The sequence below is a fragment of the Vicugna pacos genome, chromosome 3 (assembly GCF_048564905.1).
Source record: "Vicugna pacos chromosome 3, VicPac4, whole genome shotgun sequence".
Lineage (NCBI taxonomy): Eukaryota > Metazoa > Chordata > Mammalia > Artiodactyla > Camelidae > Vicugna > Vicugna pacos.
This window is the reverse complement of record NC_132989.1, coordinates 23,398,466-23,414,079: the sequence shown is the minus strand read 5'-3', so window position 1 is coordinate 23,414,079 and position 15,614 is coordinate 23,398,466. Positions and strand designations below refer to the sequence as shown.

The window sequence follows — 15,614 nt, the reverse complement described above, 5'->3', positions numbered from 1 at the left end:
CCTAAGCACATTCTTTTTCTGACTTAGGCTTAGACTTCTGGTACAGTCATTTGAGGGAAAAAAAATCTAAATCTCCTTTGCTTTAATTATCACATCTGGCAAAATGGGAACTTTTTCAAAATGCCCTTTTAAATACATTATCCTTTCTCTTTCAGTGTTTTCAGTATTAATCATTTGCACTGATTTTTCCCCACAATATACAGTGCAGTTGACTTAAAGTCGACATTATAGCACTCCACTAGCTTGATCTGTAATCTGACCATCCATTTTTCCTGATATGCTATACTTAACTAGAACATGTTGCTGCCATGAAACTGACTTGATGGTTACTGTTACAGGGTTTTTTCTTTACAGTAACATCTGGAAGGGTCATTATCTTTTCATATCTATCCCCTTTAAATGCATTTTTTAGTGAGTATTGATTTTTGAGTAAGCTAAATCATATAGGTCATTAGAGATTTTGTGTTTAATCTTTTAAAAAGTATTACCCATCAGTCCCTTTTCTGTGTTTGGATCTCATTATTTTTGTCTCATAATTAAGAAAAGAGACTTATTTGAATTTACAGAGTACTTTGAAAAAAACTTTAAAAAGTAATTGCTAGCTAAATATATATATTTCTATAATACAAAAATCTTTGGAATTAATGCATAGTTTAAGTACACAAGGAATATTTTAATCTTTAATCCACATCAAATTAAATTAATGGTAAATTTATGTTCATAGATTAATTTTCATTTAAGACATAGAACCACAAACTCATGAAAGTTAGGAAATTGTATTTAGTAGGTGTTTTGGACTTTTCACATTTGTTGGATACACTAAGTATATCATGGAATTTAGTTTTTGTTCAATACTTAATTTCAAGTTTTAGATATGGTATGAATTGATTTAATGAAAAGGTCCATTTAACTTGGTGACTTCAAAATATTTTCATTACTTCTTGCCTATTTGCAGAAATGGCAATATGACTAATATTTTCAGATAGGTTCTCTAAATTCCAAGGAAAATAGCTAGTTACAGTGTCTCAAATGCAAGTGATTGTGAGGGACTTAAAATCTTTGCTACTGGAGTCATAAATCAAAAACTATTGTTGAAAGTCTCCTTATCCTGACTTTGAGCAGTAACTTAACCTTGCTGCTTGCTCATTTAAAAAAAAAAAAACAGTGAAGGAACACAAAAGAAAACCAAGAAAGACTTTAATCAGGAAAAAAAATTCTATTTTTATGCGTAGTTATACTTTTCTCTCCAAATGTTGCTACCATCTAGTTCCTGAACATTGATATAAATGATTAATGATAGTAAATGGATCTAAATTGACAAAAGAACAGTTTTTAAATATTTGTTGAAACTTTGGATTTAAGAGTAAGACACTCTACTTAATGCAAGAGGTACTTGTAGCCTGTAAAAATGCATATGCCCTAGCTAGTTTTGGTATTTTGACAAAATATCAGAAACATTTAAGAATTATTTTAGAGGCCCTTTGATTGATACACAATTTATTTGTGTAAATTGGACCAATTTTAAGATGTTCAAGCAGCTAAATTCTTTCAGTGTATCTTCTAGCATAGCTGATGTTTCTGGGTATCTGCATTATTGAAAAAAATAATACTCACTTTTAGTAGTGATCTTTCTCATTTATAGCTGATATCGAATCAATGAGTTTAGAGAAAAATTCTGTGTGAAAATAGATAATGAAAAAAATTTTTTTAACATTTAATCCTGCTCTCTGGTATTGCTGCATAACTTGGAAAATCTGTTCTTTTCACTTATATTAAATAGCCTACATGATCAAAACTTCTACTTACTATGAAATAAACTTTTAAGTGAAAAAAACATCTAATTTTCATCATTATTTTAAGTGACTTTCAGTGATGATGTTGCTTTTGTTTCTTTCTAGATCATTTTAGAACATCATGTTGCTTTTCTGCACAACCTTAAACTTGCCTCAAAATTCCTTTCACTTAGAGAAAACTGCCCACTACAGCCCTTTTACTGTCTCATCACTTGAGTTCATAGTTTTCCTTTTAGTGTTATTCTAGAAACCGTTAGGTTATTCTTTATTCTGCCATTCCAGTTGTGCTTCTCCGAATTATCCTTCCTTTATATAATTTAGGTATCTCAGTGACGTCAAAGTGAATGTAGTTTTTCCTACAGAACTTCTGAATTCAAAAAGTGAATTCTTCTTTGTTAATCTGATCTGAGAGTTACCTCAATGTAGAATCCAAAGATAAAGGTATTTTTAAAATCCTTTTGACTCTTACTCCTTACCTTAGACCAAATAGTAGTAAAAGGCCAGGTGTGGTAGTGCAGATTAGTAATGGGTGGGCTTGGGAGGTACATAACTGATTCTTTGATCTTGGCCTTCCTTCTAGTACTTTGAAAGACCAGCCACATTTTTCACAGGTTTGAACCTTTAGAGCATGGGGCATTGGATATAAATTACTTCTGTTTAACTAAATACCCTTTCCATCTCCTATTAACTAGAAGCATGCCTAATAGGGTGACTTTTACTCCTCTCCCAACACATTACTTCTCAAGGATATTTTAAATTAAGTATTTTTAGTTCAAAATTCTATGTTAAGGTATTTGTTTAATCCCGCTTCTGAATTTTGTGAACTTTATCTATGGTGCCTCTTGGTTACAGCCATTTTTAAAGTGGCCTCCAACAGGTCAGTGGGTCTTTGCAAGTACAAACTTTTAATATCCCAGATATCTGGCTGTAGAGCCAGCTGAAGAGGTCTCTGAGTTCCTCAGCTATTAGCCATTATTTTTAAAAGGCAATCTAGCTTTGAGAATAAGCTCCCCAAGTTCTGAGAAGTGCCATTCTATTTGAATGTGTTCCATTTTACCTCTTTGACAGGAATTCAGTTAATTTTAAAGGACATAGAAGTGTGTATAAACTCGTAAAATGTAAGTTAGTTTATAAAAGATAACTTTTTGAAAAGCTTCAGAATGGTATCTCTTGTAATTTTGTTCTTATTTTAGTTGAGCTCTAAATGAGACTCCCTTTTTAAAACGTTGCCTAACCATGTTTTATATTCCAAGTGTTAGATAGTGTGGATGTTGGAGAAGTTGTCTTATTTTGTGAGGGTTTGTGAAACAGTAATACTTGTAAAGCAGGAATTATGAAACAAGATAGCTTTATAAGCAGTGTAGTAATAGTTGCTTTTCTTTCTTTTTAATTAAAAAAATTTTTTATTAATGCTTCCTATGTTCCTGGCAGTGTTCTGTTAAGCAGGTTACCTTCATTAATTCACCTGTTTTCCACAAAGCCCTAGGAAAATATTGAATTATAGTGAATTTAAATAACTTAGACCAAGAATTCATATTTAGTAAGTGGCACCTTGGGAACTGAACTCAGGCAGTCTGGCAGCAAAGCCTGCTTTCCCTAACTCCTTTTTCTTACATTGCCTAAAATGTTAATCATTTACATGTTGATTTTTAACTAAAGAAAGGAGAGTTTATTGAATAAAATAGGAAAAATTAATCATGTCAAATTTAAAATAATCACAAAGGAGCAAATAATGAAGGAATATGATGTTTTCCTTCCTAGAATTTAGAAATGAACACTCCTGAAATCTGCTTTTGTATTTTTGGGAAACATAGTGGGAGCTTAGTTTTTTGATAAATGGGGAGCCACTCCTTTTCTAGAAATGTCATTCCTGTTTAATCATCTTAGTAGCTTTTTATGGCTATAGTACACTTGGAACATCCTCAAAGACTGAATGAAGTTAAAGATACTATTTTTACCTAATCACGTTATAACATACTTTTCTAGGAAAGTAGATAGAAGCATGGACATTTTATCACATTTAAGAGTTGTATAAAACAGCAGTTCTCATAATATGACATGAATAATAATTCAGTTTGGTCCACAGCAGAAATTAATATGTCTCCTGATCTTGAGGTCAGTTATTACTCTTGATCTTTATTAACTCTGTATCTTTTTCCTGTCAGGTCTATTAGTAAGTTAACCAAGTTACCCAGTTTTTCCAAGAATGTGCATGGCGTATTTGAGGGCAGGATCAAGTTATAAGGATTAAAAAAAGTGGTTTTAAACTAATTAAGTGCAATTGGTGAATGAGCAGGTGTTTGTACAGCCTATGATATTGCATATAGATTAACATCTTAGAGTTTGAATGGTTCAAATGAAAATATCTTAGCTTTATTTTTGTTAATTCTACGAATTTACTTTGCTGCAGGAGTGGAGTCAACATATCAATGGAGCAAGTCACAGTCGTCGATGCCAGCTTCTTCTTGAAATGTAGGAGTTTGAAATACCTTTAAAGCATCCCTATGGTGAATCAGAAACAGCCATTGATTGGTTTTGGGGAGTTCATCGTATACTTGTAATATCCACATTGTTATTACTGCATAGTTGATACTGTCCAGGCAATACCAATTACAAACAAAATATTTAGATCTGGAGTTGTGTATGGAATTTTAGATGCCATGAGAGTGGTATTTTGTTACTTAATATTATTTCTAGGGTAACTAAACATTGGATCTCTTTATACGATTGAAAGAATTTTTAATAGACTTAAAGATGGCCTTTGATACACAGAACAAATTCATAAGAGCATTTTCAGTAATAGTAATAATACATACTCTAAAAATATAGAAGACATGGAAAAGAGAGGAAGTTATTCAAAGTTACAAGTAAGTTTTCAAGCAAAACTGTTCAGAATGTATTTTTTGCTTTTAGAGGTAGCTGTGATTATGAGTTTAAGCTGCTAGAATGAATTTGAATTCCTAAAGAATCTCCCTGCCTAAATATCACATGATACCCATTGTTCACTGAAGTGGCAGTTATTACATATACCATGCCCTTTTGGGGCTGTCCTTTCTGTCTTGTGCCACAACTCAACTCTGCTCGTAGTATTTAATACTGGAGAAAGAAAATCTGTGGTCTATGTTTCCCTATACAACCCACATTTCCTGTCCCTCATGCAGTGCTTTTCCTCTGTATGAATTAACAAGTACAGGAAAATTTTAATTGCAATCTACATTACCTACATTTTCAAACAATACTGAAAAAATTTATTTTCATTCATTTGGATTAATTTGAAGTTCTGAAATTTTCCTTTTGAAGTTTTTGTATTACATGTTTTAAACTATAATATTTCTAACACTTAGACTCTTATATAACTTTGTTAATAAATAATCTCTATTTTAAAGGCCAAACAAGGCTACTTTGCGAAAAGGACAGTTTTATTTTAAAGTTAATTTTCTGGTCTTTTTAAAGCTATCCAGAATGGAATCCTGACAATGATACAGGACACACAATGTAAGTTAAAATTTTTAAGCTATTGTTTATTAAGGAGATCAGTGTAAGGAATTCAGGTTAAATTTTCAACATTTCATAAAATATTTTCTTAATTTCTTCATTGAGTATGAGAGTTGGATAAAAGTTACTGTGAGTGAAAGAATTTTTAGAAACTATTTTATGTAGTAATTTTTTAATTATTACAGATTTTACTCTAGTTAACTTCATACATAAATGCCCCCAAAGATTGGAATCATAGTCATAGTAGGGATGTTTTAACAATAAATCCTAATTATTTCTGGTGGACCTACTTATCATGCTTTATTTTCTTATGTCTTCACGTTACTAGGGGTGATCCATTCATGTTGCAGCAATCTACAAACCCAGCACCAGGAATTCTGGGACCTCCACCCCCCTCATTTCATCTTGGGGGACCAGCAGTTGGACCAAGAGGAAATCTGGGTGATTATAAAATTCGTATTACCTTTCCTTAAGAGCTTTTCCCATAAAAATTAAATGCAGTAATTGTAGGCAAAAGATGTGTTATTGAAATGTAACTCAAAAATAACATTGCATAGACAACATGAATGATATCTGTAATATCCTTTCATTTGTGTTTGAAAGTTGTCCATTTTCCAGTTAAAATAGCCTGTTGGGAGGAGGCTATAGCTCAAGTGGTAGAGAGCATGCTTAGCATGCGTGAGGTCCTGGGTTCATTCCCCAGTCTTTCCTTGAAGAATAAATAAATAAGCAAGCCTAGTTACCCCCCCCCCACCAAAACCTACAGGAAAAAATAGCCTGTTAAAGCAGGTATATTTATTAAAAGACTGAAAAACATGTTTTTCCCCATACAGGTGCCGGAAATGGAAACCTACAAGGACCAAGACACATGCAAAAAGGCAGAGTGGTCAGTAATAACAGCTCTTGCTTTTACTGTATTTGCTATTTGGCAGAATGGTGTTTGACCTAAATCCTGGCTAATTGGAGTATGTGTCATAGTCCTCAATATAGGAAGATGGTTTGAAAACTGTTAGGCTTTTGTATATGACTTGGATGAGAATTAAAACGTATTGTTACATGCTCTTGGTCTAGAGATCTCACCTTATTTCAGAGTCTTAAGAACTTTGCTATCCAGTTGTGTACACAGTCAGTTTTAAATATCAGTATAGACTGTTCTCTGAAAGTTTGAGATATACTCCAGTGATAATTCCTTCCCTGTGTGGTTTTTTAAATTCTCTAGAATGATATGAGATAACTATTTTAAATGTTTACTCTGTTCTGGTTAACTGTAGACTATAATAGTTTTAACGCATAACCTGTTTCATACTGCTTCTAAAGAGACCTACTGACTTGATTTTTTCTTAATGGGTAGGAAACTAGCCGAGTTGTTCACATCATGGATTTTCAGCGAGGGAAAAACTTGAGATATCAATTGTTACAGCTGGTGGAACCATTTGGAGTTATTTCAAATCATCTGATTCTAAATAAAATTAATGAGGTATGAGTTAAGTGTATTTATTCATCACTGAAATATATTCTAAAGGGATTACATAATTCTCTATTAGAAAGGGATTACATAATTTTGTATTAGAAAAAGAACTCAGTGTGATCTTAAGTCATCAATATGGAGTGTGATAGAGAAGGCCAATAGCTGAACTAATAAATTGTAGTACTAATGGTTTATTTATAACTTTATAAATTGTGATTCTTGAGCAGTAACATTGCCATTATTATTATACTACTATTGTAAGGGTTATATAAGGATAATTATTTAGAAAGCCATTTCAGACTTTTACCTTATTGGTGCCAAATTATTATTTCAAACTCAGTAGGCATAATAAATGATAGTTTTCGTATCATGAAGGTAATAAAATCTGGGATGATCTTTAGTAAAATAGTAAGTTAGCAATGTTGCTTTTTTTGTTCTGCTTTTAGATTTTTGAAAATGCTTTCTATTTAATGATTAAATGTATCTGAAAAGACTTTGAGCAATGTGGGATTTATTTGGTTGTTTCTTGGAAATAATTTTTTTGCAATTTCAGGCGTTTATTGAAATGGCAACCACAGAAGATGCTCAGGCTGCAGTGGATTATTACACAACCACACCAGCATTAGTATTTGGCAAGCCAGTGAGAGTTCATTTATCCCAGAAGTACAAAAGAATAAAGGTAATACCTATCTTTCCACAGTTGTGTCACTTACCATTTAATACATCATTTTAATATTTATTAACTGAATAGCTATTTAGAATTGTCGCTAATTACTAGGATAATCTTAACTATTAGCTAGTAATTGTGGCACACCTACCAACATTTGACTTGCCCTCCCCCTCCTTGTTTATTAAATTAAAGAAACCTGAAGGGAAGCCAGACCAGAAGTTTGATCAAAAGCAAGAGCTTGGACGTGTGATACATCTCAGCAATTTACCTCATTCTGGCTATTCTGACAGTGCTGTCCTCAAGCTTGCTGAGCCTTATGGGAAAATAAAGAATTACATACTGATGAGGATGAAAAGTCAGGTAATATACATTAAGAAGTTTTTAAAAAGATGTCTGGAAGTGCTTTAAGATTTTTGTTATTTCCTCATTTTTAGTGAAGAAAGCAAGTGAAATAATTTGGTGGCTGGGGAGTGGGGGGGGTCCTTTATCTCCTCATAGATAAATTTTCTAGCCAAATGATGAGTTTTTGTGGGTTTTTTTGAAAATCATAGTAGAAGCTTAAGAGCATTGAATAAATACGGAAAAGTATAAAGTGAAAAGTAAAGATCTGATCTCTGGCATGGCTGTTTATTTCCATAGTTTGCTTCCAAAGATCTTCCTGGGTGTACATAGGTATACTTTCCCCCTTACTTCAAATGGGATTATATTGTTGCCTTCCACTTTATGCATGGTTCCCCTGAGTGTACTGTAATGAATTTAATTTCCTTAGTTGATAGATATTTAGAGTTAGTTTTTTGGCTGTGTCATTAATGCTGTTATGGACTTTGCAGTATGTGAATTAATGCATATTTGTATGCATATAATTGAAGGATACAATTTCAGAATTGGAATTTTGCATCCTGACATTTGCTTTCTTTACTTTGATTTTGTCAGATTGCTTACTCTTCAAACAGTACCCAGTTATAGTCATAGCAGCATTGTCTGAGAGAGTGCTTCGCAAGCACTGGATGTTACAGACTTTTTGAAATTAAATGAATTTAATGGATAGATTAAGTTATTTCATACTTGTATTTCATTTTTAAAATTCACAGTAAGGAGAGCATCTTTTCTTTCTTTTTGTTAACCCTTTTGTAGCAGCATGAGTTTGTATCCTTCCAGACTTTTTTATTAGTTTTTTTGTTCTTAATATATTTTGAGTAATATTTTCTAAGCATAGTACTTTATGTGTTGGTTTTGGATTTTTTTTTTTAAATACAGAAAGACTGCATATAGGTGGCTTAACGTTTGGACAAACTACTTTGTAAATCTGATAAGTTGTCCTTATTTCACTGGATGATTTCTAGCTCTTAACACTCTCTATGCTAAAGATTAAATTCTTCTAACACATAGATGGAAAAAAATAGTAAACACTGAAGTTTTATACAATTTGCTGAAAATAGTGTCTGTCTGTTTTTTGTTTTTTGCTTTTTGTTTTTTTTAAGGCCTTTATTGAGATGGAGACCAGAGAAGATGCAATGGCAATGGTTGACCACTGTTTGAAAAAGGCTCTTTGGTTTCAGGGGAGATGTGTGAAAGTTGACCTGTCTGAAAAATACAAAAAATTGGTACTGAGGGTATGTAGCGTGTGATTCACTGTCATTATAAATTTTGTTTTCATGCTTTTCAAGCCACACATTCTTACAAATATTTTTGCTAAGAATATAGGATTTGGTTATTAAAAGGGAGTAACTTTTTCTCTTTTTCTGGTCTTCTTTAGGGCAGAAGTTCTTAAACTAATATTCTGTATAAAGCACCTGTATTACTTTTATCAATTTTATGTAAGATTTATTTCAACAGAGTTTTGTTACCAGAATGTTTATTGCTCTTTATTGAAATGTTGATTGTAATGAACTGTTAATTGTAGGAAGCTTAAATTCTTAGGTATGGTTACAGAGGTTGAACTTAGTTGGTATATGAAAGATGGTCATTAATTACTAGTTTATTGTATAATTACATATTCTACAAATGAATATATTCTAATACATTTATTTAACTTTGCAAAATTTTGTGTTTTAGATTCCCAACAGAGGAATTGACTTACTGAAAAAAGATAAATCCCGGTAATTTCATTGTGTGTGTTTGTGCATATGTGTCTACACATATATACTAGTGTATTTAACTTTTGTTTTCTAACTAAGGAGAAATCATTGAGGTGTATCTTTTGATTTTTAGAAAGAGATCTTACTCTCCAGATGGCAAGGAATCTCCAAGTGATAAGAAATCCAAAACCGATGGTTCCCAGAAGACTGAAAGTACAACCGAAGGTAAAGAACAAGAAGAGAAGTCAGGTGACGATGGTGAAAAAGATACAAAGGATGACCCAACAGAACAAGAACCTAACATGCTTCTTGAATCTGAAGATGAGCTGCTTGTAGATGAAGAAGAGGCAGCAGCACTGCTAGAAAGTGGCAGTTCAGTGGGAGATGAGACAGATCTTGCTAACTTAGGGGATGTGGCTTCTGATGGGAAAAAGGAACCTTCAGACAAAGCTGTGAAAAAAGATGCAAATGCAAGTGCTTCAGCAGCTGCGAAGAAGAAGCTTAAAAAGGTAAAGGAAGATTGTATATTGACCTGTTTTAGTAGAAAACGAAGATAAATGTTTTAAATTATTTGTTAGGGTCACATTAAAGAGAATCAGTCATTTATTTATATTAGAAAAAAATAGATGTGAACCATAATACAAACATATAAATCTAAACTCTGCAAAAAATAGATAAAATGGAACTAAATTGTAGAACTGGGAGTCAATTCACAAAGGAAACTTAGTAATAAAGGAGAAAGACTTAAAACTATCTGTACCTGTTTTGTAGTCATAGTGTGTAAGTACTGGTAGGCAGCGTTTATAGTTGAGTTTATTTTTAAAAAGATGGGCGGTGAATAAGTTAACTGACCCAGGATGCTTATGACAAAAATTATTGAGCCTGAAGAATTTTTCTGTTTGAGAATTGTGAGCTTGGTTAGGTACTTCAGTAGCTTTTAAAACATAAGATCGTATGAAGAGAATGTCAATATAAAAATACATGGTAAAAGAACAGTAACACAAAAGACCCATAGTGTACTGACTAAAATGCTTTTGTAGTCCCTTATGATAAATGGGTCTTGAAAAGAGATTTTTGTAATCGTATTCCACTGGTTCCTTCTAAGCAATATTCAGCTAATATAATGCTAATTACCTCCAGATTTTGATGGCATACTCAAATTATTTAGTCTTAAAATCCTTTTTCTGGCTGAAATGGGTGATCGTTGCATAATATATTTGCACTCTTAAGAGCTGATAATCATTGAGCATTTATTACATGCTGTAAATTTTCCTAAGGTCTTTATGTGTAATAACCATATGCAATAGATACTTTGTTATCCCCATTTCATGAATGAGGAGATTGGGGCATGGAGAAGTTCAGTAAATTGTGGTTATACTGCTTTAAATCACAGAGCCAAAATTTAAACCTAAGCAGTTGTGCTCCAGAGCTTAATGTTTAACCACAATGCTACTTTAGATTGAATGTTTCCTAAACATCGTAAGATACTTTCTTCCAAAGGCATTCAGCTGCTTTAATCAAATCAGTTCTTTGATACATTCCCTGGCAGCATAGTGGTCTCAGAAATGTAGAGTATGAATGTCCCCATGTTTATTTTCGGCTTTTTGTGTGAGGCAAGTCTTCAGTTATTTAGTTTTAAAACAAGCTTAAGTTTTTTGTTTGTTTTTTTTTTTTTAAGATTAGTAATTTTGGGGGAGAAAGGAAAAAATTAGGCTTTATTTTGTTTTTTTTTTGAGAAAATGAATAAAGACAAAGACGCTATCCCTTTCCCTTCAAGTAAAGCATATGGAAGGGATGCTGCAGGATAATTGTTGCAGAGTAAATTTGTCTTTCTTAACAGCGTCGTTTCCCAGGGAGTATGGAAGGTTTTGTCACTCTAGATGAGGTTGGTGATGAGGAAGATTCGGAACTTCAGAAACTTCGTAAATCGGGCATGACATTTAAATCTGGTGACAAAAATGATGATGGTTTGGTTGAAATTAAGGTGGACAAGATCGAGGAACTTGATCAAGAAAACGAAGCAGCGTTGGAAAATGGAATTAAAAATGAGGAAAATACAGAACCAGGCGCTGAATCTGCTGAGAATGCTGATGATCCCAACAAAGATACAAGTGAAAATGCAGATGGCCAAAGTGATGAAAACAAGGAGGACTATGCAATCCCAGATGAGTATAGAATTGGACCATATCAACCCAATGTTCCTGTTGGTGAGATTTAAGGCTTTGTTACTCCCCTCTGACCCTCACCCAGATCTTATTAAATAAGATTTTTTACATTGGTCTTACATAAGCTCTGATAATATTTTTAATTTATTTCTATGCAGAACAATTTGTAAATCTTAACTGATATATTCTCTTTTCCTCTTACCCGTGTCTCCTGATTTTGTATTATCTTTTGTTATCATTCCATAATATGTTCTCTTTTCTCCTCATGAAGGTTTCTGAGAATTTCACATTGCTTTTTGTTTTGTTTATCTGTTATATTTCAACCTTTTTAAGAGAACAGTTAGGTGTGGGACCTTAAACATCAATTAAGTGCAAACTATTAACGATGTCATGGTTTTTGTTTTGTTTAGCTTAGGCCATATTGTACTTGTCGCAAATCTTATCTCGTTCAGATTATATTGACAGGAGAAAAAGATTTGAGAACGCTCTTAAAGTCTTCAGTTTATTGAATTTGTAAGAATGTATGTTTGTGTTCTAGGTATAGACTATGTGATACCTAAAACAGGGTTTTACTGTAAGCTGTGTTCACTCTTTTATACAAATGAAGAAGTTGCAAAGAATACTCATTGCAGCAGCCTTCCTCATTATCAGAAATTAAAGGTAAGGCTGAATCTAAAAGAGGAGAGTTCTTTTGTGAAAACAAACAAGTTGCGTAAATCTATTTAGAGTGAAATGTTTATAGTACCATTTATGGACTGAGCACAATGCTTTATCCTAGAGATAACATTCCTCTTTATTGATGGGCCTTGAGCAGTTTAATGAATTCTAGAAAGATCTGTTCAGTCTCTTTCTATAATACACTCCAAATAAATGATAAATTTGATAATTCCTAAATTTGTAATTCTAAATGTTATAAATTCATTGATGTGATTAAAGTTATTTAAGAATTTCACATGGGTTTTAGATGGTAATTTCTTGAATTTGGAAGATACTGGAGGCCTGAAAGCCAAGTGGAATAATGTAAAGCTTTTTCAACTTTATAAAATGCCATTTTCCTTCATACTTACTGATTTTTACTTTGACTTCAAATTATTATTTATTAATAATGACATTCTTCAGAAAGTTTTGTGACAGATAAAAAGATAAATTAATAAAGCACAACATAATTAAGAATAAATTTCTATTTGGATGTTTTGAAATTTGGTGTTTCAGTGGCTTAAGAACTAAGTATTAAAATAGATAATGGGGGAAAACTTAAAAGTAGGAATTAAAGAACTGCTTGTAGAGTAATTCCTTGTAATCCTTGAGATAACACTGATTTATAATATAAAGCTACTAGAGTATTAAGAACAGTGGTTCTTTTGAATAGTAGCAGCTGTGGACATTGAATAAATACATGTCATTTTAACTAAGTCATTGGGGCAGCCGCAGTTCTTCTATGTGACTATGGTCTTTGTTTTCTCATCTTGTAAGTTAGTCTTAATTACACATTGAAATAACCGTTTTTCACATTTTACCATTTTTTTCCCATGCCTTACTGTGGTGTCCAATTTAGTTTTGTATGCTGCCTAATAAGAATAACTGAATCTTTAAAATTGATGAAGTTATAGTTAGACTCAAGTCCCTAAGCTTGGATAGAGCATTTTATTTGAGTTAATCCATTTGTTACATCTCTCTTAGGTGACATAATTCTTGCAATTTTATTTTCTCTTTTCAGAAATTTCTGAATAAATTGGCAGAAGAACGCAGGCAGAAGAAGGAAGCTTAAGTGCAAGAAGCTTAATGATTTCAGAGAAAATAATGGTTTTGTTTTTAAATGTTAACCTTTTTTAAATACAATACTGATAGTTAGAAGAAACCTATTGTACTCTTTTGTTTTAGTGGAAAGATAATAGGTGTCTGTTCATGTGTTAAGTGTTATAGCAAAAATACATATGCGGTTAAGTTAATGAAGAGTTGTTTTTGTTTTATCAGAATGTTAACAGAAATTGTTTGTAGAAACTGACTTCGTAAGCTACTTAAGACAACTCGCACCACTAAGAAAAATACATAGAACCATTCAGAGAAATGAAATTTAGTAGTTCCAAGCTTCAAAGAAATGTCAAAACTTTTGATTCCATTCAATAAAGAACAAAACCAGTTGTATTTTTATTACTTTCATCTGAAACATTCCACATTTTACTCTGAGCCTTGGAGACTTCATTTGGAGTTTGAAGCTTTTTTGGTTTCATTTCATTTTTGGAGAACTTCGTTAATGTGATATGGGTAATTAAAATGCAGGTGCAGTTTTCTTTTAATGTTATGCAGTTGTTTAGGTAATAAGAAATATTGAGTAATTGGCTTTAGATTTTGTAATTTTTTCCCTAAGTTCCTGCTAGATTTCGTATTCTAGTAGTCAGTGTATTTCAGTGAAATGTAAAAATATTCACATTCTCTTTGACCAGTATTAATTTCTTGAAATCTTATTGTCACTTGAATCCTGTAGGTGTCCTACATCTGGTATAAGCAACATCTGATTTTTGAAGTGTGTAGACTCTTATTTTCAAGATGTAATTTTACATTTCTGCATTTTAAAAAGTTTGGCCATAATCTTAGACGCACGCTTCTAATTCATATACTTGCACATGTGACCTTTGTGAACAGGAATTTGCATGTATAATCTGTGTTTACTTGTAACTTTCTGGTTATATACTGCTTATATCTGTGGATTCAAGTTTCTGAAGTGAATACCAATAAAAAAAGAAACCTAGGCCATGTTCATTGGTTATACATGTTTGAAATGTTAACCAAAATATTTGTCAGTTGTGGTTTTTATTCACTGTTACACTTTTTTGCATGCTTTAACAAATTATTACATTTTTAATCTGGAGTGTTCTAAAGATTGCTACTAAAGATCTGCATTTTAAAGCTTTTGGTGCTGGTGGATTTCTTGTTCCTGTTACACAAATGAAAATGGGACTAGTCGTGGTTTTTTAAAACCTTGGGAGTTTAGAATGCTAAGGGTGAAGAAATGGCAAAAGCTCATGTTTAGACATGTCCAAGTATTTAACAGTAAAGTTGGAAGTAACATGGAGTAGCAGGAATTAGTTCTACCAGCCTTTCAAAATACATTGGGATTGTTGGTATAAGAGATTATTGTCAAATGAATTTTTAATTAAAAAAAATAAGAACTTCTGGGATTCTCTAGGAATTCTTAGGTCTGAGTGTATTAAAGGATATATTAAATTGGTGGGTATAATTTTATGCTCTATCTCTGAAGGGTGTATGACTTTTTTTTTAATGTAACATGCACAAAAAATCCTTGCCAGTTTATTTCTGCAATTTAATTTTGGCCTTTACTAATTTACCCATTTGTAACTCCCAACTTTTAACTAACAGCAGTTACACAAAGCATTATGTATACAATGGAATCCCTGATTGTTTTCTGTCAATGATAGCTTTTTCCCATAGGTCTTACTTTGTTGGCTTTACCAAGTTATAGAAAAGAATGTTTAGTATCTTCATTTGATAGCGTCTAGAAAGAAGAAATTTTCATAAACTGCTAGTGATAAATCTGTAACAGCTGTTTCCCAGATTATGCCAAACCTTTGCTTATTAGGAATGTTTCCACTTAAACCAGCTATAAAGTTTTAGATATTTTTCCTCCCACGATCTATGTTTAATCTGATGTTAATCCTGGGTGAAGGGAACTTTGTAGAAACAGCTTAGTGTTGATTTTACAGCTTTTTTTTTTTTTAAACCCATTGCTGATAAATTCATCATCGAAGGTGACCCTGCTAAGGCTTGAGTTGCCTAGCTGTAGTATTGAGTATACTAAAAATAATTTTACTTAAAATTTTGTTAATGGTGAAGGTGAATTCCTGGCTATAGAGTACACCAATATCTCCTCTAGAAGTTTTAAATGGTATGATTCTAAGGAACTTTTTTATTATGCCATCCACTCTG

At 32.4% G+C, this 15,614-nt stretch overlaps 1 protein-coding gene across 10 annotated transcripts in view; it reads left to right on the top strand.

Annotated features, from left to right (window-relative positions):
- Window positions 1-14,419, top strand: part of MATR3 (matrin 3) — a 43,509-nt gene extending 29,090 nt beyond the window's left edge. For 6 of the 10 annotated variants that reach the window (XM_072956747.1, XM_072956751.1, XM_072956792.1 and 3 more), the window contains 13 exons: window positions 4,204-4,265; window positions 5,247-5,288; window positions 5,617-5,729; window positions 6,122-6,174; window positions 6,640-6,765; window positions 7,310-7,435; window positions 7,619-7,786; window positions 8,908-9,039; window positions 9,482-9,525; window positions 9,638-10,013; window positions 11,345-11,711; window positions 12,208-12,329; window positions 13,387-14,419. In XM_072956747.1, the coding sequence (XP_072812848.1) occupies window positions 4,204-4,265; window positions 5,247-5,288; window positions 5,617-5,729; window positions 6,122-6,174; window positions 6,640-6,765; window positions 7,310-7,435; window positions 7,619-7,786; window positions 8,908-9,039; window positions 9,482-9,525; window positions 9,638-10,013; window positions 11,345-11,711; window positions 12,208-12,329; window positions 13,387-13,437 (1,782 nt within the window). In that variant the 3' untranslated portion in view covers window positions 13,438-14,419. The remainder of the gene's footprint in view (window positions 1-4,203; window positions 4,266-5,246; window positions 5,289-5,616; window positions 5,730-6,121; window positions 6,175-6,639; window positions 6,766-7,309; window positions 7,436-7,618; window positions 7,787-8,907; window positions 9,040-9,481; window positions 9,526-9,637; window positions 10,014-11,344; window positions 11,712-12,207; window positions 12,330-13,386) is intronic. The other 4 variants (XM_006204575.4, XM_006204576.4, XM_072956769.1 and 1 more) reach the window with 1 other exon arrangement.
- Window positions 14,420-15,614: the final 1,195 nt, after the last annotated feature.